The 22,768-nt window shown below is 48.7% G+C and overlaps 1 protein-coding gene across 1 annotated transcript in view; it reads right to left on the bottom strand.

Annotated features, from left to right (window-relative positions):
* Positions 1–2,276: 2,276 nt before the first annotated feature.
* Positions 2,277–22,768, bottom strand: part of LOC102531763 (von Willebrand factor A domain-containing protein 3A) — a 32,541-nt gene continuing 12,049 nt past the window's right edge. The window contains exons 8-23 of the mRNA XM_072942742.1: positions 21,169–21,267; positions 19,609–19,715; positions 18,105–18,230; positions 17,659–17,767; positions 17,370–17,435; positions 15,116–15,241; positions 13,143–13,278; positions 12,924–13,027; positions 11,630–11,710; positions 11,108–11,202; positions 9,545–9,664; positions 6,548–6,622; positions 6,201–6,345; positions 5,551–5,746; positions 4,804–4,874; positions 2,277–2,471 (exon numbers count right to left, since the gene is read on the bottom strand). Of these exons, the coding sequence (XP_072798843.1) occupies positions 2,313–2,471; positions 4,804–4,874; positions 5,551–5,746; positions 6,201–6,345; positions 6,548–6,622; positions 9,545–9,664; positions 11,108–11,202; positions 11,630–11,710; positions 12,924–13,027; positions 13,143–13,278; positions 15,116–15,241; positions 17,370–17,435; positions 17,659–17,767; positions 18,105–18,230; positions 19,609–19,715; positions 21,169–21,267 (1,815 nt within the window). The 3' untranslated portion in view covers positions 2,277–2,312. The remainder of the gene's footprint in view (positions 2,472–4,803; positions 4,875–5,550; positions 5,747–6,200; positions 6,346–6,547; positions 6,623–9,544; positions 9,665–11,107; positions 11,203–11,629; positions 11,711–12,923; positions 13,028–13,142; positions 13,279–15,115; positions 15,242–17,369; positions 17,436–17,658; positions 17,768–18,104; positions 18,231–19,608; positions 19,716–21,168; positions 21,268–22,768) is intronic.

Here is a 22,768-nt window from a genome sequence, read left to right as displayed (position 1 = left end):
CAAAGGGGGCCATCCAGACACTGGTGCAGCCTCTGACTTACCCACGTTATTCCCTGTCTCGGTATAAAACAGCGAGAGAGATGCCTCTGCGTCCCTCGCTGTGGTCTTCCTCCTCCGCCCTGCTGTCCCTTCTTTCACCGGCTGGGCTGCAGCTAGAGGACATTTGGCTTGTTGGCTGGAGCAGCCTCTGGGTTTATGTGATGAAGTTGTGCAGCTTGGCTTGGAGACTTGTCAGCTTCAGCTCTGCTCTGCCCTGGAAAGGGGGCTCCCAGGAGGCTCTGAGGTCCCTGGGGGCTACCTGGGGCACCTGGCCTCACCTGGGTCAGTTATGCTGCTGATATTGACCAGGCTGGGTGACAAGTGCTTCCAGTGGGCTGTCTTGTTCTAGCCTCACAGTCCCCCTGTTTACACATGAGCTAAGTAAGAAGCAGAGCAAGGATTCCACCCAGGTCTCGCTGACTTCATAACACTGTTCTGAGCCACCCTGCTGGGTCTTTGACATTAGAAGTAAGATATATGGTCCTAGGTCCTAAGAGCTGAGTGCTTTCATGAAAACACCAGTGCCCTGTCATGACTGGCAGGCACCGGACACCTCCTTAGCCCCTCTGAGCCTGAATGTCTTCATCAGTAAAACGGGGGAGGTAATAGATTCCCTGCCATACAGGATTGACTGTTCTAAGCTTTAAATGGGACGATCTTAGCAGAAGGGCTGGCGCACCGTCAATGCTCATGATCAGTGATCACTTCAGTTACTGTGATTATTAATCCACGTCTCAGCCATGCGTGTCCACCCCTCCTCCCCCAGTGGCCACGCCTTACCTGGGGGGACGCCCGCTTTGCCACTGAGTGGACGCCACATCAGAGCTTTCACAGGGGCACTCTTCTGTCGGTCAGGGTCATCTTTCATGCTCTAGAAAACAGGCAGTCTCTCCCATCAGAGGCCTGTTCTCTGTGGCGGGCAGTACCCCAGTCACCCCAGCCTCAGTCTGTCAGGTGGGAATCTTTGCATGCAGAGGCCTGAGGAAGCAGACCTCAAACATTTGCCCCAACGCCTGTAGTGGATTCAGAGGGGACTCTTGGTTTAGAGCTGAAAACGTGTGTGTGTGTGTGTGTGTGTGTGTGTTGTGAGAGAGAGAGGGCCTGCTAGGACAACTGTGGCGATTTGCCAGAATTTTCGTCACCAGTTACCTGCCCCTCTTCCTACTGGACTGGGGTTTCTGGGCCTCCAGCATGACAAGCAACCATTCTGGTAACTTCTGTGCCCTACTGGGCACCTCAGTGTTAAGGGAGGGGTTCCTTCATTACCGGGCACAACTGGAACGTGGTGATTGGTAAAGTCGCCCAGGGCCTGGACCAGCTGAGGGGACCTGTGGGTGAGCAGCTGTGAAAGACGCTGCCCCCTCAGGGAGCCCCCGGCCCCGGTTTTCAGGAGGCCCTTTAGAGGCCCTGGCTCAGCCCGAGCCTCCTCTTACTGAATCAGCTCAGGAACCACTGAAGGCCCAGGAAGCAGAGCCCAAGATTCTGGGTTTCACCTCAGAATCTGGGAAGGCAGGAGAGCACAACGTCCCTGGGCTGGTTCCCAGAGCCTGGTGGAGCTCTGTGAACGAGGGCAGTGCCTGTGTGGACAGAGTCTCCCCAAGTGCAGGCCCCGGGCCGGGAGTAAGATACACACTGTCTGGGGAGATTCCTTCATTCTGAAAATGTGCTGTGTTCACACAGGTCTGCCGGTTGGTGAAAGGCTGAAGAGCTCACAGCATGGCCCACTCTGCTCACAAGCACCATGGAGTCTGGGCCCTTTCCGCAGGCACACCTCCAGGACGGGGCCCTTCTGGTTGCTAAGGTGGGGGTACTTTATGCAGGACAGAGCCCCCAGCAGGCACCGGTCCACCCTCAGGTTCCTGTCAGACCCCTGTAAGCCCCGAGCAGCAGCAGCAAGAGCCTGTTAGATGCACCCTAACGCCCCAGTTCCTTTGCTCCCGAAAGACCCTCCAGGATGAGGAGCCCTCCTGCCTTACAACCATCATAGCAGAGTGGGTGCCCATTCCACGGAGCCCTTACCACAAAGCTGGGACAGCCAGGCAGAGCCAAAGGTGGGGTGGAGGGGGCGGCCAGAGTGCCCCAGAGCTGAGTCAGAAGCACGCCCCCCTCCACCAGGGGTCTCCTTCCCCTGGAGGCCAGGACCCTGCCCACTGAAGACCCCACCCCCTGCTGGCCCTGAGGTCTGGGGGCCTGGCCCAGGCCACTTCAAGATCTAGGAAAGACCAGGAGACAAGGTGGAAACAAAATCCTCTACGTGTTATTAGGGAGGAAAGTCAAACCATTCTGGCCACCGAGGGTGCTGTGGCTTTGGAGGGACAGAGCTTCCTGGGCTGGCTTCTTGGCTTGAGCATCTTTGGCTTTTCTCTCAGGAGGGCTGCATTTTCCTGTTCTTTTCCAGACTGGTTCTTCAGGGAGGACACAAGCAAGGCGCACTGCAGTGGGGATTGGGAGTGTCAGTAGCACTCCAGCCAGCGTGCCCCATGCAGGGCACGAGTGTGCGCGTGCACACACACACACACACACACACACACACATAGAGCAGGGGTCCACTGGGGCCCCTGGACTCTCTTTCTGTCGCTGGAGTGCTGCCTGGGGCTGAGAGCACTCCAGATCAAGCCTAACAGGAAGTGCCATGTACGGAGGGCCTGGATTGCGCCAGGCCCTGGGCTACTTAGTGCCTGGAGCTCTCAAACTCTTCTGCCAACAAGACAGAGAACTACATTCGCAGGGGCAGTGCTATTATATCCCCCTTTTAAAGGCGAGGAAACCAAAGCTTATGAACTTAAAGGACTTGCCTAAGGCCACACTACAAGTATGTAGAGGATCTTCAATTCAATCCCAGGTGGGTCTGGTTCCCAAGCCAGTGCCCTTTCCATATGTGGACGCAGCATCCACACACGCCGGTCAGCTTATCATGTGCCCATGGCCAACTCGGATGCTGGCAGATCAGTGGTGTAACACTTGGCTCCTTTGCCTGCACATTTCTCAAATGCTTGAAAGGTTCTGCAGTAATTACTCTCAAAGCACTAGAACATGCCACTTGCATGTAAATAACATCCTAAGAGGGGTAGGTTAAACCATTATTGTCCACTACACCTTGTGAATGAGGGGACAGGAGTGATGTGTACTTGAGAAGCGGTTTAAAAAAGAGCCAAAGGGGGCCCTTTCTGGGAGGACTGCTAAGATTCATCTAGGGGAGTCACAGGTCTGCCAATCTGTGGCCCTGCCCTCCCAGGAGCTCGCAATGTCCTTGGGGAGCTGGGCAGTCCTGACAATGGTGGTAACAGACATGTGAGTCAGTTTGAGTCTCCCCACCTTGACCATGGCCACCCATGTACTCTGTCCATCCCCATGGCTTCAACGGCCCCACACCTCTATGTCCAGCCCTCATCTTTTCCCACCTGCCTGAAGGAGACCCCCACTTATCTCACAGGCCCCCCCAAACTCACCTTTGTTCTAGACTCTCCCTCCCTGTACCCCCTTCTGTTATTTCTCTCTTGATCAACGGCACCACTGTCTATTGGGTTCCCCAGCAAGGAACTTGGGAGTCACTGTGGGATTTCTTCTTCCCCACCCCATACATTCAATCAGCCACAAGTCTGATCAATTCTTCCTTAGAGACACGTTCTCACATTTCTTCCCTTATTTCTCATTGCTCCTGACATGATCCGGTCCCTCTCTCACCTCACCTTGAAATGTTCAATTCCATTCTCTGAGGAACTGACAGTTTAGTGAACTTTGAATAATAAGGAACCATCCATGGAAGACCTGGGAGGGGAATGGCAGGCAGAGGAAATAGCAGGTGCAAAGGCCCTGAGTTTAGGAATGAGCTTGACGTGTTCAAGGATGTACAGGCCAGGATGTAGAGCACACGGACCTGAAATCAATGACTTACTGGAAACTCTCATGATTCATCAGAAGCCTCAGGTGTCAGTGGATGAGTACACAAGGAGGGAAGCTGATGTGGGATGCCTTGGGTCGCCCAAAAAATGTATTGAAGTCCAAACCCCTGGTAATTGTGAATGTGACCTGACTTGGAAATAGGGCCTTTGCAGATGTAATTACGATGCAAGTTAATGAGGTCATCCTGGAAGTTTGGGCCCTTAATCCAATATGACAGGTGTCCTTATAATTGGAGAAGAGACACAGACACACATACAGAGGGAGGAGGGCCACGTGAAGATAGAGGCAGAGATTAGAAGGCAAGGAATGCCGAGGATTACTGGTGACAGGGAGTCTCTCCTTGACCAAACTTTAGTCACAGTCCTCTGAGCCCTCTTCTTCACTGGGCTCTGACTTTGGCCTGCTGAACCCAGTTCCAGCAAAGAATCCTGTGAAGCCTGTTTGACAAGAATCTCCCCCTAACCAAGTTCCTCTTAGAAGTCTCCCATGCACTGACCCTGTCACTCTGCTGCTTGGCTACGAATCCCCAGCTATCGTTGCTGCATAATTGGAGCTGAGTTCAATCTCTCTCCCCTACTGCAGCCGTCTTGAATAATGTCTTCCTTGCTATTTTTAACAAGCATTCGGTGCCATTTCACTTCCTTAATACCAGCCACCACCAGAAGCGAGGGAGACGTAAGGAGAGGTTCCACCCAGAGCCTTCAGCGGGGAACGTGGCCCTTTTGACTTCAGACTACCGGCCTCTGGGACTTTGAGACGATAAATATCTGTTTCTTCAAGCCACCCCGTTTGTGGCACTTTATATGACAGCCCAGGACCCTGGTATAGAAGCTAGTCATTTCCCTTGCACGTAAGGCATACCTTCTGGGAGTAGCTGAGAGCCTTTTCCATCTCAGACACGATGGCACTGATGTCATCACTTTCGTAGATACCTGCAAACAAAGTGCGTCATGAGCGTGGAGAAGGGGTGCGGATCCTGGCCAGCATTCATATCTGTAAACACACAGGCCGTGTGGAGGTGACCGTTTAAGGCGGGGGGGGGGAGGGGAAGCAGAGAAGTTTTGTTTGTTTGTTTGTTTGTTTGTTTTAACATCTTCTATTTCTTAATTGTTTTCAGCTCAAAATAACGCTTATGCCCAAGTGGCATATTTTGGAGTAGCATAGTCTGATGACAGTCAAAAAAAAATGTTGCTTTGTGTTCCACGTACACTTATCTTGCCAACCACCTGCTGTGAATGTGTCACCTCTTGGGAAATGCTAAACTAAGGGAACTTTAGTGACCTTTCCAGCCCTGACATACTAAACTAATTTTAAGTAGCTTTGCTTTTTTTTCTTTTTCACTTTAAAACAGTTGTGGCAAGATATAGACAACATAAAATCTACTATTTTAACCATTTTTAAACAGTGTACAGTTCAGCAGCATTAAGTGCATTTACATGGCTGTGCAGCCATCACCACCATCCAACCCCAGAACAGTACTTTCCCATTTTCAAATGTGATTTTTCACACCCCGTTTTCCTGGAATACATCTATGGCAGAGGGAGCTACGTTGGTACCAAGAACTGTCTGGAAGGAAAGAGGCCGAGGGACCAGCCGGCGCTCACGCACCTGTGTCTCCAAACCAGTGGAAGCGGCCACCAGCAGCCCGGGCGACCTCCCGGTAGGCGGCGGCCGTGTCAGTGCAGCTGGCATAGCAGGCGGGGGGCGTGTTGTGCATCTGTGATTCGTCCACGTAGAAGAGACACACGTTCAGCTGGAAGTCGCAGCCCCCGCAGGCCTCGGCCATGTAGGCGCTGAGTACGGGCTGCAGGAAGAGAGGGAAGAAGGGCCCAGAGCTGGGGGCTCTTGAAGCTGCTGGTCTCAGATGGGTTCAGCCTCACTTTCTTTCTTGAGGCCCTACTGTGTGCCTGGTCTAGTACCTGGCACTGAGGATAGAAAGGTGAAAGGGCCTGGGTCACAACTTCTCTTACTAACATAATAGGGCGTGGCCGGGGAGCTGGGCCTGAGAGCGTGGTCAGTAGACCAGCAGTCTCATCATCCCCCTGGACACTTGTTAGAAACTCTGACCCTCAGGCCCCAGGCTCAACCTTCGGAACCAGGTTGAACAACATCTGAATTGTGACATTTCCAGGTGATTCTTCAGCACGATCAAGTCTAGACTGGAAAATCATGCTGGAGGAATGACAGGCTAGGTGTCCACCTAGGAGGAGCTGGGGGGTCACAAAGGGTAAGGGATGTCCAGGACGTGGCCTACCCACCGTGTCCTGGTCAGGGATGCCCCCTGTGAAGAGGTAGATGCCTTGTGATTGCTGTTTGTCTTTGTCCTTGAGGTCCACTTCCACAGCCTTCCGCAGGGCGCCGAGGACGTTCCTGCTGCCCCGACACTGCAGGGTCAGGACCCACCTGGGAGGCAGGGAGGCCAGGCTGAGGGAGGCCGGCTGAGGGAGGCCAGCTGCGAGGCCCCAGACGGGAAGGGCGGGGACTGGAAGGCTGTTGTTTCCCTATTTGCCCGTGTCTATTGGAGGGTGAAGATTCTAGAGAGCTACTTCCTGGGGCAGAGGGAGCCAGAGGAAAGGGCTGCCCACAGACACAGCAGGTCACCTACCTCCAGGCGCTCTGTAAGTTGTCATGGCTGGCGGCAACCATCTCTGGCCTCCAACTTTCAACTGTGCTTCCAAACCTTGGACGGAAGGAAAGAGGGCTTGTTCTTAGGCAGGACGTAGGTCCACGGTGCGCCCCAGCTCTTTGGGCTCCCCAGACTTTTGGGGGACAAAATTCTAATTACACTCCCAAAATGTTAGGCTGTCACTGGCCTGGGCCAGCCATGAGATTTCCTTGCTGGTCACGACGCTTCCCAGCAAGCAGAGCTGGGACTCTCAGCAGAGACACGGCGCCAGGAGCCGGGATCAGCTCTGGCCAGACTTCCCTCCCAACGGGTTACCTCCCTTTTCTGCCTGAGTGTCCCCAGCTCCCAAGGAGGAGTCATTTCTGCCTTTTAGCTCCCCTGGTACTGATTCATCCTCACAACACATTTTCCACTCTCCATCTGTACCAAACATTGTTTTTTTTTTTTAATGTGCATTAGTTCATTTTCCCTTGACAGAGAATGTAAATCTTTGAGAAGAGGATTTATCCCCTTTCTCAAGGAAAAGGTGTCCCCTCTCTGGTTCACGAGCAGTTCTTCCACCTGGGCTCCTGACTGACCCATAGCTGATCTCTTCTGAGACCGTGCCCCAGAGTCACCTCCCACCCACACATTCCTGACTTCTACCTCCCTCTGCCCCATCTCCTCTCTTAAATATAACTTCCTCCGTCTACCAGAGTCCACTACTTCTCTCTTTCCCTCTTTCCCCTTTCTAGACAAGCTCCCAGGAGAAATGGTTACCCCCTCCTCTTCTACTTACTCCTCAGCCCAGGGCAGGTTTCTAAGACCCTTCTTCCCTTGGGAAAGGAAAACCCCTTTCTCTCCTGGTTTTCCGCCTGCCTCTCTGGCTGCTCCTCTCTTGTTTCTTTGGTGGTTCCCTTCCTGTGCCCACCTTCCAAACGACAGCTCCTCCCAAGTTCTGGCCTCAGTTGTCACCACAGGTGCAGCTCAGGCACTCCCATGTCTTCAACCAGGCAACCAAAATGCGGATGGCTTGCAAACCCGTATTTCCTTGCCAGAGCTCCTAACAGGAGAATCTCCAAACTCTTGAGAATCTCCAACTCTATATGTTTAAAACCAGAGGAAGGGTATAGCTCAATTGGTAGAGCACATGCTTAACATGCATGAGGTCCTGAGTTCAATCCCCAGTACCTCTGTTTAAAAAAACCAACCTAATTACACCCCCCCCCCAAATAAAACCATCTTCTACTTCCAAGATCTGCTCTACCTGGTACATCTTCTCCTTACCATTCCCTCAACCCCGACAAACAGGGACCACATTCTGCAGACTCTAACTCCCTAACATCTCCTGCAGCATCCCTTTCTTTCATTCCCATTGCTTTGGCTCAAGCCCACTCTACAGAGGACAAGAGTATTGCAGCCGTCTAGCTGGTCTCCTTCCCTCCAGTTCATCCTTCACCTTGTAGTTTGAGTGTTTCAAGATTATAACCTTGCATAAAATCCTTGAATGCCTATATGTCTACAGTACAGAAACTCCCAAACGTGGCCTATATAAATCCTCTTTTGTCTTGTCCTGCACAATCTCCCCCTCTCACTCCACATTCACACTGAACTATTCACACTCATGGTCCCCCACCCCCCCGTGCCTCTGCTCATGCTGTTCCCTGCGCCTGGAATGCCCTTTCTCCCCACTTCCCCTGTCACTCCCATGTGCCCGGCAAACACCTACTCATCTGTCAGGCCTCAGCTAAAGGGTCACTTCCTCTGCCAGGGTTTCCTCTACCCACACGCAATGGACTGAGCCTGCCTTTGGCCCCTCACAGTCTCGTATCCTGCCTTCTACTTATTTCTTCAGAAAACACTTAACAGCACTTGTACCTGAACATGCCTGTCTCCCACTACTAGGCCACAAAGTCCTTGAGGACAGATACTGTGTGTTTTCATTTCTGTATCCATAATGACTAGCATAGCAACTGGTCCATGGCAGGCTTTCAATAAGACTTTGTTGAATGAATGGCTGGCTGACTGGATGAAAATATTGTCCAAAATGTTTCTCTAAGCATTTTTTTCTGTAAAATTTATCAGGGAAAGATTAGGCTCTGATACGGTTTAACATATAATATTAACTGCTGATTTCTAGGTTTTGAACACTCCCTATTTGATGTGAAGTTGCGTTAAAATACATACTTTAAGTGGGTTCCTCTTCTCGCTCCCCTAATTAGTTAAAATGATATGTAACCTAAAATATATATATAACTATACATATATTTAAATTATATATAATTATAGATTAAAATTATATATAACTGTATATAAAACTATAATTTAGATATACATAGTATTAGATAGTTATATATAATTTGAATATAGTAACATATAATTTATGTATAAATATATAATTTATATATTAAGTATTTATATTTTAAATCAAAATTTAAGTTTATTTATATTTAAAATTAATGTTATATATAAAAATATAATTTATATTATATATAGTTATGTACAATTTTAATTGATATTATATATGATTGTATATAATTTAAACATATTTAGTTTTATATATAAATCATACAGTTTTATATATCACTATATGATTTAATTGTATATAGCTAAACATATCATTAAGATTTACAGCTGGAATTCTAAATGTTTGAAACCTTGTGGTTGCTAGAACTGAGCTGGGACTAAGCCTGGGGGCCCTTTTTCTCTCGTCTGTGTTTTATCAGCTTGGAAGCCAAATGGGGCAATGGGCTGAGTTACCCTATCCTGGCTGATCAAGCAGTGGTGTACTGGGGCCTCTCACCGCCTTCGCCCCAGTGGGACTGTCCTGCAACTATTTAATTATTCAGTGCCCCAAACAAGATCACTCAAATCAGATAAACTGACGGCCACCCCAGGATGCTGGGTGCGCATCTGCTGTCCTGCCAGAGGCCTCGGCCCGGCGAGGCACCCGAGCAGCACGCCCTCCCCGCTGCTGGGAGGCAGGAGCCCACGTACGCCACGATGTTGAAGCAGTCCTTGTTGGCCAGTTGCTCCTCCAGCAGAAGCCGCAGGGAGTGCTGGATATGAATAATGTACATGGAATTGGTCACGGAGATATCGAGCAGTATAACCACCCTGAAAAGAAACACAAGCTTTAAGAGGAGAACCGAATCTCTCAGATAATGTGTATTTCGTTCCATTTTACTATTTAAAGTTTTTTCCAGGGGAGCTTTGCCTGCCAGATTTGCCACTGGCCAAAATCGTCTCCGTGGTTTGAGGTCAGCACAGGTGGGTTTTACAACAGTAGCCTGAGGGAGTCATGGAACCTTCTCTCCAGGAGTATCTGTCAATAAAGCCTCACAGTAGAGGAGGTTTAAGGGCAGGGTGGCGTAGAATGGTTTTCATACATTTCTTTTTAAATCACTAGCATTCAGTATTATCATAGGTTGGGGTCTGTGAAGGGCAAACAGAAGGAAGCTAAGCAAGTCAGATGGGGAATTAGGTGTCACTGGGCCTCTAGGGCAATGTGTCTTTTTATTTTCTCTCTCTGTTTTATGATCTCTAGCACCATTCAGCCTTCTCCCTTACTACCTCAAATCTTATATTCCCATCTCCTCCCACCATTCTCATTTTGAGACAGCTATGGAGAGCAAAAGAAATCCACTGGATACAGAGTCAGAAAACCTTGGTTCAAGTCCCACTTCCTGTGTGGCCTTAGGCAAGTTACGAAACCTCTCTGATCCTTGCATATTTAACTATAAACTATAATAAGACTCCTCATGGGGTTGCTTTGAGAATTAAATGATACAATAGATGAATAGTATTACAAAGTATAATATTTAGTGAGTGGTAATGCATCAAATAAGGTATGGAGTGATAATAATGGCTACAGTGGATACCTATTTTTTCCTCCCTACTTAGCATCGATTACCTCTTCTCACAGCAGCCTCTTGATTTTTGTGGGGGACAAACACCTCTATCTCTAACAGTCCATTTGAGTTGGTGGAGCTGACCCTACCCAAGCTTTGAGAGTGGACATTTGATTCCAGGCAATCAGAACATCACTCTCTCCTGGCAAGGATGAATAGCTTGTGGGTGATGCCATGCTCCAAGCCCTGGGAGGGCGTTAAACTGGGAGCTTCAGGTGGCTATCTTGCCACCTGAAGGGGAGGAGAAATCCTGCCTGAAAACAAAGTCAACAGAGAGGAAAACAGAGCTGAAGGATAGAGAGAGATTCCTGACATGCATGCACTTCTGGATCAAGCCATGCCTGAATTCCGTGATCAAATCTACTCCAGAATTTTCAGTTACTTTAACTGGACTTCTCTGTTTTGTTCAGATCAATTTGCATTTAGTTTCTGTTACTTTTTTAACAGGAAGGGTCCTGAGTGACACAGTGATTTTACTGTTGATGTTGAGGACGATGGTGGGATTTTGTTCTCCAGGGGTTCTGCTAAGTGATTGCTGATCTTTAAACGATGGCTTCTGATGCTACCACCAGGGAACCCATGAGTCAGATAATTGCTGTGTCATACAGGAGACCCAGGAAGGACAAGAACACTCCTTGGGGGAAGGTACCTTTTTTCGCAGACGGTGCCCCAGATTCTTCTGCTGGCCAAGGAGAGCCACTCCATCCGTCTCTCATACATCTGCATAGCTCTGCTGAGCTGTTTCTGCAAACTCAGGGGCCACCCACAGTGAGTGACTGCACGGAGGATGTCCGATTAAGGGGTCTGTTGGGGAGGGGGGCGTACCCCACTAGGCTTTTGGGAATGTTGTGTCAAGGCCTTAGGTATCCAGGCACTAAAGCATGGATGAATCTGCAGCAAGACCAGGAAGAGAACAGTCAAAGTATTTCATTGCCTCAAATGGGGGAGAGGTGGGTCCCGACCCAGAGGATTAGAGACTTTTGTTTGAGGCATCCTCGTCCCTGCCTGGGGGGGAGGTGGCGAAAGCTCCAGAGAGGCCCATAGGTGGAGCACAGTTTCTATTTACAAGAGGGAGTAAACAGACTAGTGCTTGGTGCTCCCACATTCCACGGTGCCTTCCTTCCCTGCCCCCTGCACCCCCATATTCTGACAGACAGGACCCACCACTGACCTGGTACTCATATAGGAAGGGCAGGTCCACGTGAATGTTCTTCACCGTCCCGTCATGCCATTCAAATTGTACCATTGCCTTCTGCACTCAGGGGTGGCCAGGAGGCGAGTGGGCGAGCAGAAGCATGTATAGGGGAGGGGTACAAGTGTAAACTGTGCACTGGGCTCTCCAAATCAGATGCAAGAGAGGGAAGCGGGTTCTGAACTCATCCGGGGTCAGATTATGCCCCGACCCCAGCAGGCCGGTGCCTTGGCTGGAGCCTCAGAGAGTGGTCCCCTGAATGAACCCTGCTGACGGCAATCTGCTCCCTTCCTAGGAGGCTCTTCTGAACATCAGAGTCTTTATTACAAGATATGGTTGGAGGTTTCGGTAATAGAAGAGACACAGAACTTAAAACGTACTGGAAATGGGCTCTCAGGTTTGGGAACCCAGATAAGCCTTCATGGACACTTTAAAAATCAAATTTGTTCAATTTGTTCTTTCATCCTCCATCAAATTGTCATGTCTGTATCTCTAACTTTCACTCCATCCACTTAGTCATCCATCCATGGACTGCCAGAACTACACACCCCACTCTCTCTCTTTCCTCTCATTCTTTCATTTTCCCACTGATCTTTCTACTCACTCAATATTCCTTCCTTCCATTTCTCCATCCTTCCATCCTTCCTTTTATCCTTTCATCTTTTTTCATTCTATCCTGTCATCCATCCTTCCATCTGTTCACATTTCTGTCCATCCTTTCACCTATTCATTCATTTCCATCCATTCACCCACTCATCCTTCTTTTCCTTCTTTCCATCCTTCCTTCCACCCACTCAACATTCCTTGACTGCTTCCATGTACTAGATATCAGGGATACAGAATCGGAGAATTTTGTTTCTTTTAAGGGGCCCATACTCTGGTGGGTTTTAGACATGTAACAAATACATGCGTTAGCACATCCTGGGAGCTACAGCAGAAGTCTGTACAAGGTACAGCGAGGGCAGAAAGAGAGGGAGTGTGTGCTGAATGGGCTGGAAGAAAACTTCCATGGAGGCGGTGACCAAGCTGCCCAGTACACTCCCTCTTACCCCAATCTCCCAAGTTGCATGGTCACATCTTTGAAAAACAGCAGTTAGAGTCGGTTTGATGAGCGGTCTGGAGTCCTGAGTGGAAAGCTTACATCCCACTCCAAGCCCTCAGCCCCTGCTCCTTGGCCTCTGCCTTATGACTCTTATTTCCTGAACATTTAAGGAAGGAAACACCACAAAGGAGCTCCCCTGCAAAGCACTGGAGAGAACTCTGAATCTGTTACCTCATAGATAGTGGATGAGACTGTCTTACGGAGAATAGGCACAAATTCCTCCACGGGAGAGAATGCATTGGGGGCCAGAACCTGATAGAGGCTTAGCTTCTTGGCTGTAAAAATAAATAGTGGGGTTTGAGGCACTAATCATGAAGCCCCAGAGGGTTCACGTCTTTCGATCAGTGTCAGTCACCCGAGTCCTGGGTTCTGCCCTCTTTGGGGATTTACCTTTCAGGCTGTTGGTCTTCAGCCATTCTGCCGAAGTCTTGGCCAAGTTTGGGAACTCAATTGTGAGGGGAGCCTCATGCTTCGGGGGTTTAGGCAAGAGACTTGTGAATGGCCTTTTTGCAATCTTGTTGGAAATCTAAATTAAAATGAAAAAGCATCATTACATAATCGTATTTTGTAGCTAGAAAGTCCACAGTCCCACCCCCTCCCAACCCAGTTCCTGTATAGGAGCATATTAAAACATTACCTGGTAAATTAAAGGCAGTTCTGCCTTCCCCTCCCACCATCCCCATCCCCTTGTCTGGGGATTTCTAGAATTTCCAGGAGAAGAGAGAGATGTAGCCAGAAAATCACTTCTTTATTGATTTGTCCATCCCCCCCACCCCTTCCCACCCTTACCATTAAGACCAGCACCGCAGACTCCAAGATCCCTGGTGGCCTCTCCCTGGGCTCAAAATAAGACTCCAGGGAACTAAAAAGTAACTCCTACACCAGATCATTTACGGAGCCATGATCTATCCTGGCCTCCCTCACCCACATTTACAACAGAAAGCCTGAGGTTCTGAGTTGTTAAATCACATAGCTTGTGTAAGAGGAAAACACAGAGCAGAAATTCCCATATTTTGGACACTTGAGCAACGCCTTCATGAATTTTGCCATATTTGAGTACCACTGTACTGTTATTTACTTAATATTAAAAAAACAAAACATGTATAACATTAAAGCTTTTAAATTATTAATTCTAATAATATAATTGAAATTAATATTAATTTCAATTTTAATTTTTAATTGACTCCTTTTTTTGTACTTAAATAATTTTAGAAAGAAGATATATTTCTATCATGATAAGCTAGTTTTAAATACATAACATTTGAAAGAATATTAACCCATATGTCACCTTATAATCATCTTGCAAACCACAAGTGGCACATACATTTCATTTTGGGAAACTCCTGGCAAGATTTTGGTGTCAGACAGACCTGCGTTCATGTCAGACTCAATCGATTTCTATCTCTGTGGTTTCAGGCAAATTATTAAACCTCTTAACATCAGTTTTCTCACCTGTAAAATGGGAGTAATGACATACCTGACACAGATGTCATTTTAAAGGTAAAATAAGGCATTTAAAGAATTAAGCATTGTGCCTATCTTATAATAAGCACTCAGTAAATGAGAACTATTCTAATTATAATACTGATAATTATTGCTATTGTTTATCGATAATCAGTAGAGAAGCTGAAACTAAAATTTAAGCTCCCAGTCTAGGTGCTGTGTTTCTTTCAGGACATCCAGCCAGGTAGGAATGTCTGGTACCAGAAATCCAGACCTTCATTCTATGAAGCTATAAATGCATTCCCAGTTCTCTTTGTCCAGAGCTAAGTTTTCTCTGTGGTCTAAACAGCACATAGCTTTTACGGTGCTTGTGTCCATAAGCTGGCTGAGTTATTCTGCTCATGTTAAATTAATCATCACCAAACAGGGACTTTGCCCTGAATGAGATGCTGGGTGGGAAGACTGCTTTCAAGACGGCCTGCTGTGCGCAGCTGAGGTTTTCATCATTCTCCAAACTAGGGGGGAGGGGGGACAGTGGAAGGTGGAAGTTGGAAGGGGTGGCAGGAGTCTGCTGGCCTTTCTCTGAAAAATAACAATTAATGCTATAAGTTTTTAAATAATAATCAATTATTTAAAATAACAATTTGGAAATTAATAATCAATCATAATTTCCCTGGAATAATTTAATTATTAATAATTAATTAAAAGCCACCAGGATCCTTCCATCACAGAGGCCCCTGCAGCTCAGAACCGTGGGGGTCGTGGGGGGCGGGGCTTCGCCTTGTTTCTCTTTCCCGATGCGGGGGTGGGCGGTTGGGGGCTGCGCAGCCGCGCCCCCTGGGAGGCAGGTGAGCCAGGAGAGCCGAGGGAGGCCAGCTGAGTGCCTCTGCCAGGTCAGAGCATCGTCTCCCACCCCCTACCTCCTGCCTCACGCCGGCCGGCTCCTCGCAGGGGGCACTCTGCTGCAGGGCTTGGACGTGGCTCCGGAGGCTCTGGGCTTTCTGGATTTCTGCCAGGAGCTCATCCACCTCCCGGCTGGCGCAGATCTGTGGGTGGTGGGAGCAATCGGTCAGCCAGAAGTCACCTGGCTACTGACAGTGGCCAAGGCAGGAAGTACAAGCGGCCACGTCAGTCTCTAAGGTGGAGCAGCTGACTCTTTAAAGCAGACCATATAAAGTGGGGTTCGTGTGCCCGACAGAGACTGGAACGGTGGTGATGTTCCATTTGTACAGTATTGGCCTGCAGGGTTTTAAACAGCTGAAGGACTCTGTAACCTTAAAAATGGGAAGAAACATTTTACATCCTCTAGGACGGCAATACTACTACTACTACTACTACTACTACTACTACTACTACTTCAACAAATGTTGGAGAGAACATGAGGAATTGGAACTCTTGTGTGATGCTGGTGGAAATGCAAAGTGATGCAGCTGCTGTGGAGAACAGTTTGGGGGCTCCTCAAAATATTAAATATAGAATTACTACATGGGCCAGCATTTCTACTCCTAGCTATATATCTACGATAATTGAAACCAGGGACTCAGACACTTGTACACCAATATTGATGCCAGTTCACAATAGTCAAAAGGTGGAAACAACTCAAGTGTCTGTTGACTGATGAATGGAGAAATGAAATGTGTATATCCAGAAAATGGAATATTACTCAACCATTAAAAAGAATGAAGTCCTGATATGTGATACACCATAGGTGAACCTTGAAAACACTGTGCTAACTGAAGGAAGACAGACACAAAAGGTATATGATTCCATGTAATGAAATGTCCAGATTAGGTAAATCCATACAGACAGAAAGCAGATTGGTGGTTACCTGGGGCTGTGGGGGAGGGGGGAATGTGGACTAACTGCTTTAATGGGTACAGAGTTTCCTTTTGGGGTGATGAAAATGTTTTGGAACTAAATAAAGCTGGTGGTCTCACAACACTATGAATGTACTACATGCTACTAATTGTTCACTTTATGTTATGAGAATTTCACTTCAATTTTTTAAAATGTAAAGAAATCACACATACACAAATATCTAGACTTCTGGCTCTTGTTGAAAAATCAGAAGACCTAGAAACAGTGAAGTCACACTCCTACATAACAACAATCTGCTGGGGCTGAGCAGAAGTGCCTCTTTACATAGACGGGGCATACGTTGTTTAGTTCACCACACTCCCCACTACTCTCTCTTGCACCCCCATCACAGTCAGTTGTAATTTTTTGTCATCCTTGCACGGTCTCATACTAAAGACAATGAAATTTGTTTTACCCATACCTCCATCAAGAGTGGGAAAAGCAACAGATAAGCCAAGAGGGTCACAGGTTTTAGGAGAAAATATTTCTTAAACCAGCCAGTGTCATTCATACACGGTAACCTCCCAGCCCATAGAGTGTGTGACTCCTACAAACAGAGTCTAGGTAATGACGTAACAAGAACGGGTGTTGCCCAAGGAAAATATGGCCTGACCTTGGCTCCCTCGTGTGAAGTGCTAGACTTTGCAACACTTGAACACACTTGTGAGATGCAAATATTCATTTACTTCTGACTACTGGTGCTTGGCAGGCAACGCACAGCCTGTTAGGTGAACAGACAGCTGGATTTTCAATCTGCCAGATGGATCCACATACACATTTGCTAACTGTTAATGTTAATTGCTAGCTGTCCTCCACTGTGGATATGGAGTGGGTGATGTTACTATCACCTAGGACAAGGATACTAGTGGATGGATCAGTACAGAATTGCTCATCCAGAACTGATTGTTGCACGTCTCCTGCAGTAGCAGGGGTCCATCTAGAAGAGAGACCTGAATCAACTGCTTCAGACTCAGAGCTTTGGTGGGAGCAGAGGTGGGTGGGGCCCATATTGATGGCAACTGCATAGAGACACAGGCTTCTCCCTGCGGGGCTTTAAAAGGCTCCCACGGGCGAGACTCACAGTGTGCAACCAACTCATCATACACGCAGACAAAAGATCTCTTGTGACTTCATGTGTTTCCTGTTCTCCCCACATACTCATTTTAAGCTGATTTTCCCTATGTAAACTCATTGAGTAGGGATGGGAAGGAAGCAAACACACACTCCGCATGGTCTGTCTGGCCCAGCCTCCCTGGGCACAACTTTGGAGGCACAGGGGACAGGAGGAGGGGGTAGCGTGTTGGCCCAAGGGCTTACCTCCATCTCTGGACCACAGCAGTGGTAGTAGCCCCCAAGAGCTTCTGCAAGGTTCTTCAGAACAGCCTGTGGGGACGCATAGGGTCCGTCCTCACTAGGGCAGGACCACTATTCTAACAAGTCTTCTCCTTGTCTGAGCCTCCCAACTGTCCAAAGCCTCCCAGCTGACCCACGGGAGCGCTAGGTACAGGGAGAGGTGTGTTCTGGTCCACAGTTCAGGGGCCTCTAAGGCTGGCTCAGCTCATTGTGGCCAGTCCGAGGGAAGCCTTGGAGAATCTCGGGTTCTTACAGGGGGCACCTGCTCGTTGCACTTGTAGGTGATGAAATGGGTGATGAGGTCCCTTCCCATGGCGGACTGTTGGATGTAGTCGGACAGGATTTCAGAAGGCTGATCTGGGCTGGGGAGGAGATGCAAGAAGAGAAGGGGGCACTCCAGCACGAGGACTTGCCACAGCAGAATGGTAGGAACCCACCCAAGGAACAGCTGTCAAATCTAACCAACCACCTGTGTCCCAGGTCACCTGTGCAAGATGCAGGGCAGAGTGGACCACAGGCCTGGCCTTCCCTGGCTGCCCTCCCCCCACATCTGGGGACGGATGGCCTGTGAACACAGTCCTGCTCTTGAAGGCGCATGAAGTCTCATGTCTGATGATCTCTTCTCTAAAAACCTCTAAAAATGGTTTGTTTCTCCAGCCCCTTCTTGTGTCTGTTATGTGCTTAGGAAAGGAGACCTACCAGCTTCCCATAATGGTCACCAGAGAATTCAGCCCCTTCAGAGCGAAGACTTTCTTCAGGGCTTGTAGCAGATTGCTGCCTCCCTCGGGCTCAAGTTTCTTTACCCAGAGCTTGAGTTCCTGAAGGCTGGGGGTCGGGGTGATAATGGAGACAGAATTCTCACTAGGTGCCAGGTCCAGGACAAATAGGAGCTCCTTTAAGCCTGACAGTAGTTCTTTGCGATGGATAGCTTTATTCCCATTTTATAGATGAGGAAACTGAGGCTCTGAGGTAGGACCTGCCCAAGGTGATACTGTAAGCAACTGGCAATGCTGAGATTTCAAGCCAGGTGTGATTTTTCTTCCCCTCCAGTTCCCCTGGGAGGCAGACCTCAGCCTGAAGCACGGAATTAATCCCCTAACCCTGAGAGGGCTCGAAGAGAAGGCACCAAGGCGTGTTGGCTACACCCCACATGGATTGGGAGACACACCACTCACAACAGGGAAAATGACTTCACAGGGAGCTTTCTTGGTTAAATAGCTCCCGTGGCATGAGAGCTCTGTCCTTTCCATTTCTCTTTCAGTCTGATTTAAAAAAAAAAAAAACCACCCTCAGTTCATTGCCAGGAAATCCATTTTTCGTTAGTGTAAATGTTGAATCTCCCTTTTAAACACAGAGAACAAATCCCAGGTTGGCGCCTTCTTGAGCCAATGGTTTTCAAGCTGGAATTTGACATCATTGTTTTGCTTGCTGTCATTGTGTTACTTTTATGATGACTTTGAATTACTGCAAGTGATAATGGGCTTCTCAATTATGGTATTGGTTGTTTCCATCAAAATACCTATAGAGTTGATAGTTAAAAACAGGTAATAGTACCAGCGACACAGAGTAAGTCACAGTACAGCAGCAGGGATGTGACAGAAATCACGAGGGGAGCCCGGGAATGACTGCAGCTGAGGAACCCTTGGATAGATGGCCTCAAGGTGACTTCCAGGTCTGACATCCCAGAGCTCCGGGGTCTAACAAGAGTGGAAATCACAGTTAAAAAAAAAAAAAAAAAAAGCTCTCGTTCACCGAGTGACTGCCCCCCTGCAGTACTTATTTTTCGCTTCATCTTCACAACAACTCTGTGAGAAGCAGGTGTCCTCACCACATTCTGCTAATGAGAGAGTTAAAGGACCAGTCAGATGCCCCAGTCACTGTCAGAGCTGGGTGCTAGGCCCCCGCTGTGGTGGGAACCTGCACTTCTCTCCGTGGAAGGGTTCCTCTTTATGGCTAGTGCTGGGCACGGGGACCTCCGTCCCAGAAACCCAAGCATGTGGTTTTCCCTGGAATCTGCTCTGGGCTTGGGAATCCAGTCCTGACTCTGCCATTTCAGACACGTTCCCTTGTCTGAGTCCCAGTTTCCTCATCTACAAAATGGGCATAATGATCCTATTCTATGTGTCAGCTACAAATATTAAATACTTGTGAAGTACGGAGGAAAATGGGGAAACACCAGGGCCAAGGCTGGGCAGTCACTCACGTGGAGGTGCTGACGTCCACGGGCTCAGGCCAGAGGGCGCTGGTGGTGGTGCCGAAGGACAGGACGTACAGCTTCTCCTTGTGGCTCAGCTGCTCATCAATGAGGCTCTGGTGGACAGAAGGACGTCACTGGCTCCCAGAGCCGGGGCCACATGGAGACTGGCTTCCCGTCTGAGATATGGCTGGTCCCTCTGGGCTGGGATGTGAATTGTGCTGAAACAGGGTCACTTGAGGCTCGGCTTAGTGGCCCCAAGTTGACACTTGCTTGCTGCCCTTGGGGTCTCACGGGGCGTGGGAGGAGTGCCCTAGTGGCCTGTCCCAGCCTGTCCCTGGCTGTGCGTGGTGGGGGCGGGGGCATGGGCTGTCCAGTCTGGGAGAGCTGTGCCCTCATTGGCTGCAGGCCCACGTTCTCTTCTGGAGCAGCTCCTGAGGGCTGCCACCCACTTGGGTCATGGGTGCGGGTGGGATGGGCACCTATCTCAGCGGGTGCTCTGGTTGGGACTTGACACTTAACTGTGGCCCTCAGGGAGGAGGACGGATGTCGGGGGCAGTGGTTTCCCTCCTGAGTTGGGGATGGAGCAATGGGTGCAGTGCCAACCTGTTCCATGCTCTCAAGCTCAGCCTGATGAATATTCAACAGGAAGATAACTCCTCTCTCGCCTTCCTGGCCAGCTAGAAATTTCACCTGCATGCCACCAACATGAGCCTTGCCCTGGCTAATACTGGACCAGTCCACCTTGGGGATCTCTGGAAACTGGGCTCCAGGGACTTGTCATGAAGGGGAGCCTGCACTGACACCTGTCCCCCAACACCTGCTGAGACCAGGGACAGGGACCAAGTCTGGAAACTGGCCCATGTTGACCCCTCTAAAGGGTCCTTGGAACTGCTGTTGCTGTGAAGATCCCACCCAAAGCTCTCGAGGCTCCTCTGAGAAAGCAGACCCTCCTCATTACTCCCCAGAGGCTTTTTGATGCCAGACTTTGTACTGAGCGCTTAATTTGCATGAACTCCTTTTGTCCTCTGGCGACCCTGTGAGGTGGCTGCTGCTATCATCCCCATTGTACAGATGAGGTAACTGAGGCACAGAGAGATTAAGTAACAGGGTCACATAGCCCAGAAGCGGTAGAGGTGCCTAGGATTTGACCCTAGAGTTCTTAGCTTCTCAGTTACAGACATGCCAAAGAAACCAGAATCGCTTCCCTCCTCTCCTCCATTCGGAAAAGGCTGGCAAGCCCTGCTGTGCGTGCTGGAGTCAGTTCAGCTGATACTGTACCCATGCCCTCTTTCCAGGGAACCCTGGCTCTCGAGACAAAGTCAAATTAGTAGCAAGTGCTGTGCTGAGACTACTGGAAGCTCACACTACAACTGAGAATGCCTGTGAGGCTGGGTTTCGCAGAACTCAATGTATTTTTCCTAGCTGTAGGTGCTAATTAAGTGTGAACTGTTCTTTGTAAAACACTCCGTTTTGCTATAAACAAAGGCAGTTAGCCAGCTCACAAAGGGGAGGGTGGGCTGGGGGTGGGGGTGGATCCAGGCACTTCTCTGTGCCAGAGAGACTTACCAGGAGGTCATTTTGGAACTCCTCTTTCTGAGGGCCACTGCTGACGGCTGACACATCAATGAGGATGCCGACTCTGGTCCCCTTGATGAGGCCGAAAGCCTGAAACCAGAAAGGGCGTGCAGGAACCACCACCACAGCTCTGTGCCCCTGCAGACCTTTCACTGACAGCTCCGCGTAACACACAAGTGCTCCTCGGCCTCAACATGAAGCCGTAGAAGGAAGACTCATTTTACAGAAGAAGGAGCAAAACCCAGCGTCCCAACTTTAGCTCTGGGCACTATCTGCTCCTATTTGTGGCAGCCTATTTAATATTTTCCCCCTTAATATTTACTATCCATCCTTATAAAGTAATACATGCTTATTAAAGAAAATTCAGAGACTAGAAAAGCAGCCTTTGAAAGTTACAAAGTCTGATGTCTAATTACATCAGCGTATCTTATTTCATTTCTCTATATCCTTATTTATTTTCTGCCTATTCTACCAATCGAAGGCAGATGTGTTGAGTTCTCCGGCTGCAGGGGTATGTCTGTGAGTTTCTAATTATGTTTCTAACAGCTAATGCTATCTGCGTGCCTATGCTGTTTGATTCAGCACATACACTTCATCCCCTTTATAGCTGCATTGTGAACTGGAATTTTCATTCATAGGAAATTGATAGTTCTCTAGGGCGGTAGTCTCCATTTGATGCTTTTTGCCTTAAATCCTTCTTTGTTGGAAACCTAAGTTATTGTTCCTCCTCAGACCTGCTCCTTGTTCAGTCTTCCCCACCTCGGTAAATGCCGTTTACCATTCACCCAGGCGCTGTGGCCCCAAACCTATCCAATCCATCATCAGCAAGTCCTCCTGGCTCTGCCTTCAAACCAGGCTCTGAATCCATCAGTTCTCGTCTCATTTCTGACCCAGCTCTTGAGTGTAAGACACCATCATTGTCTCCCAGCCTTTGCTCTCTACGGTCAGCCGATGAAGCACCCAGAGTTAATAATTTGAAACGTAAGTCAGATCATGTCACTCCCCTGCTTAAATCTGTCACATAAAATCTGAGCTTGGCAAGGTCTCCCTGCTCTGTGCCTGCCTCTAGCCTCCCCTCCTCCACTCTCCACACTGCTTGCTCCGGGCTTGCTACACAGGTCTCCTTGCTGCTTCTGCAATGTGCCAAGCTTGTTCCTGTCTCGGGGTCTTTGAATTTGCTGTTTCCTCTGCCTGGAACATTCTCCCCCAGATCTCTACATAGCTCACTCCCTCACTTCCTTCACATGTCTGTTCAAACGTCTCCTCCTTGGCCATTCTATTTAATTAGCCCTCCTTCCATCTCACTCTCTGTTCCCTCACCCCACTCTTCTTTATAATGCCATTCCTAACCGACCTTGTATATGATTTATTAATTTATTGTCTGTCCTCCTCCACTGGACTGTAAGCTCCACGAAGGCGGGCCCTTGTACTGGTCATGTCTGTACCCCCAATCCTGGAAGAGTGCCTGACATGTTGTAATAAGCCAGTTGTTATTTGTTGAACTCACGACCCAAATGAAGTATGAAGTTTCCCGGGACATTGCCAATTCTCAGGGGCCAGAAGGAATTCAAATTTGGGGCCAGTTTTATTC

Source organism: Vicugna pacos, chromosome 18 (assembly GCF_048564905.1).
Source record: "Vicugna pacos chromosome 18, VicPac4, whole genome shotgun sequence".
In the NCBI taxonomy this organism is placed as follows: Eukaryota; Metazoa; Chordata; class Mammalia; order Artiodactyla; family Camelidae; genus Vicugna; species Vicugna pacos.
This window is presented reverse-complemented; position numbering and strand designations above follow the sequence as displayed.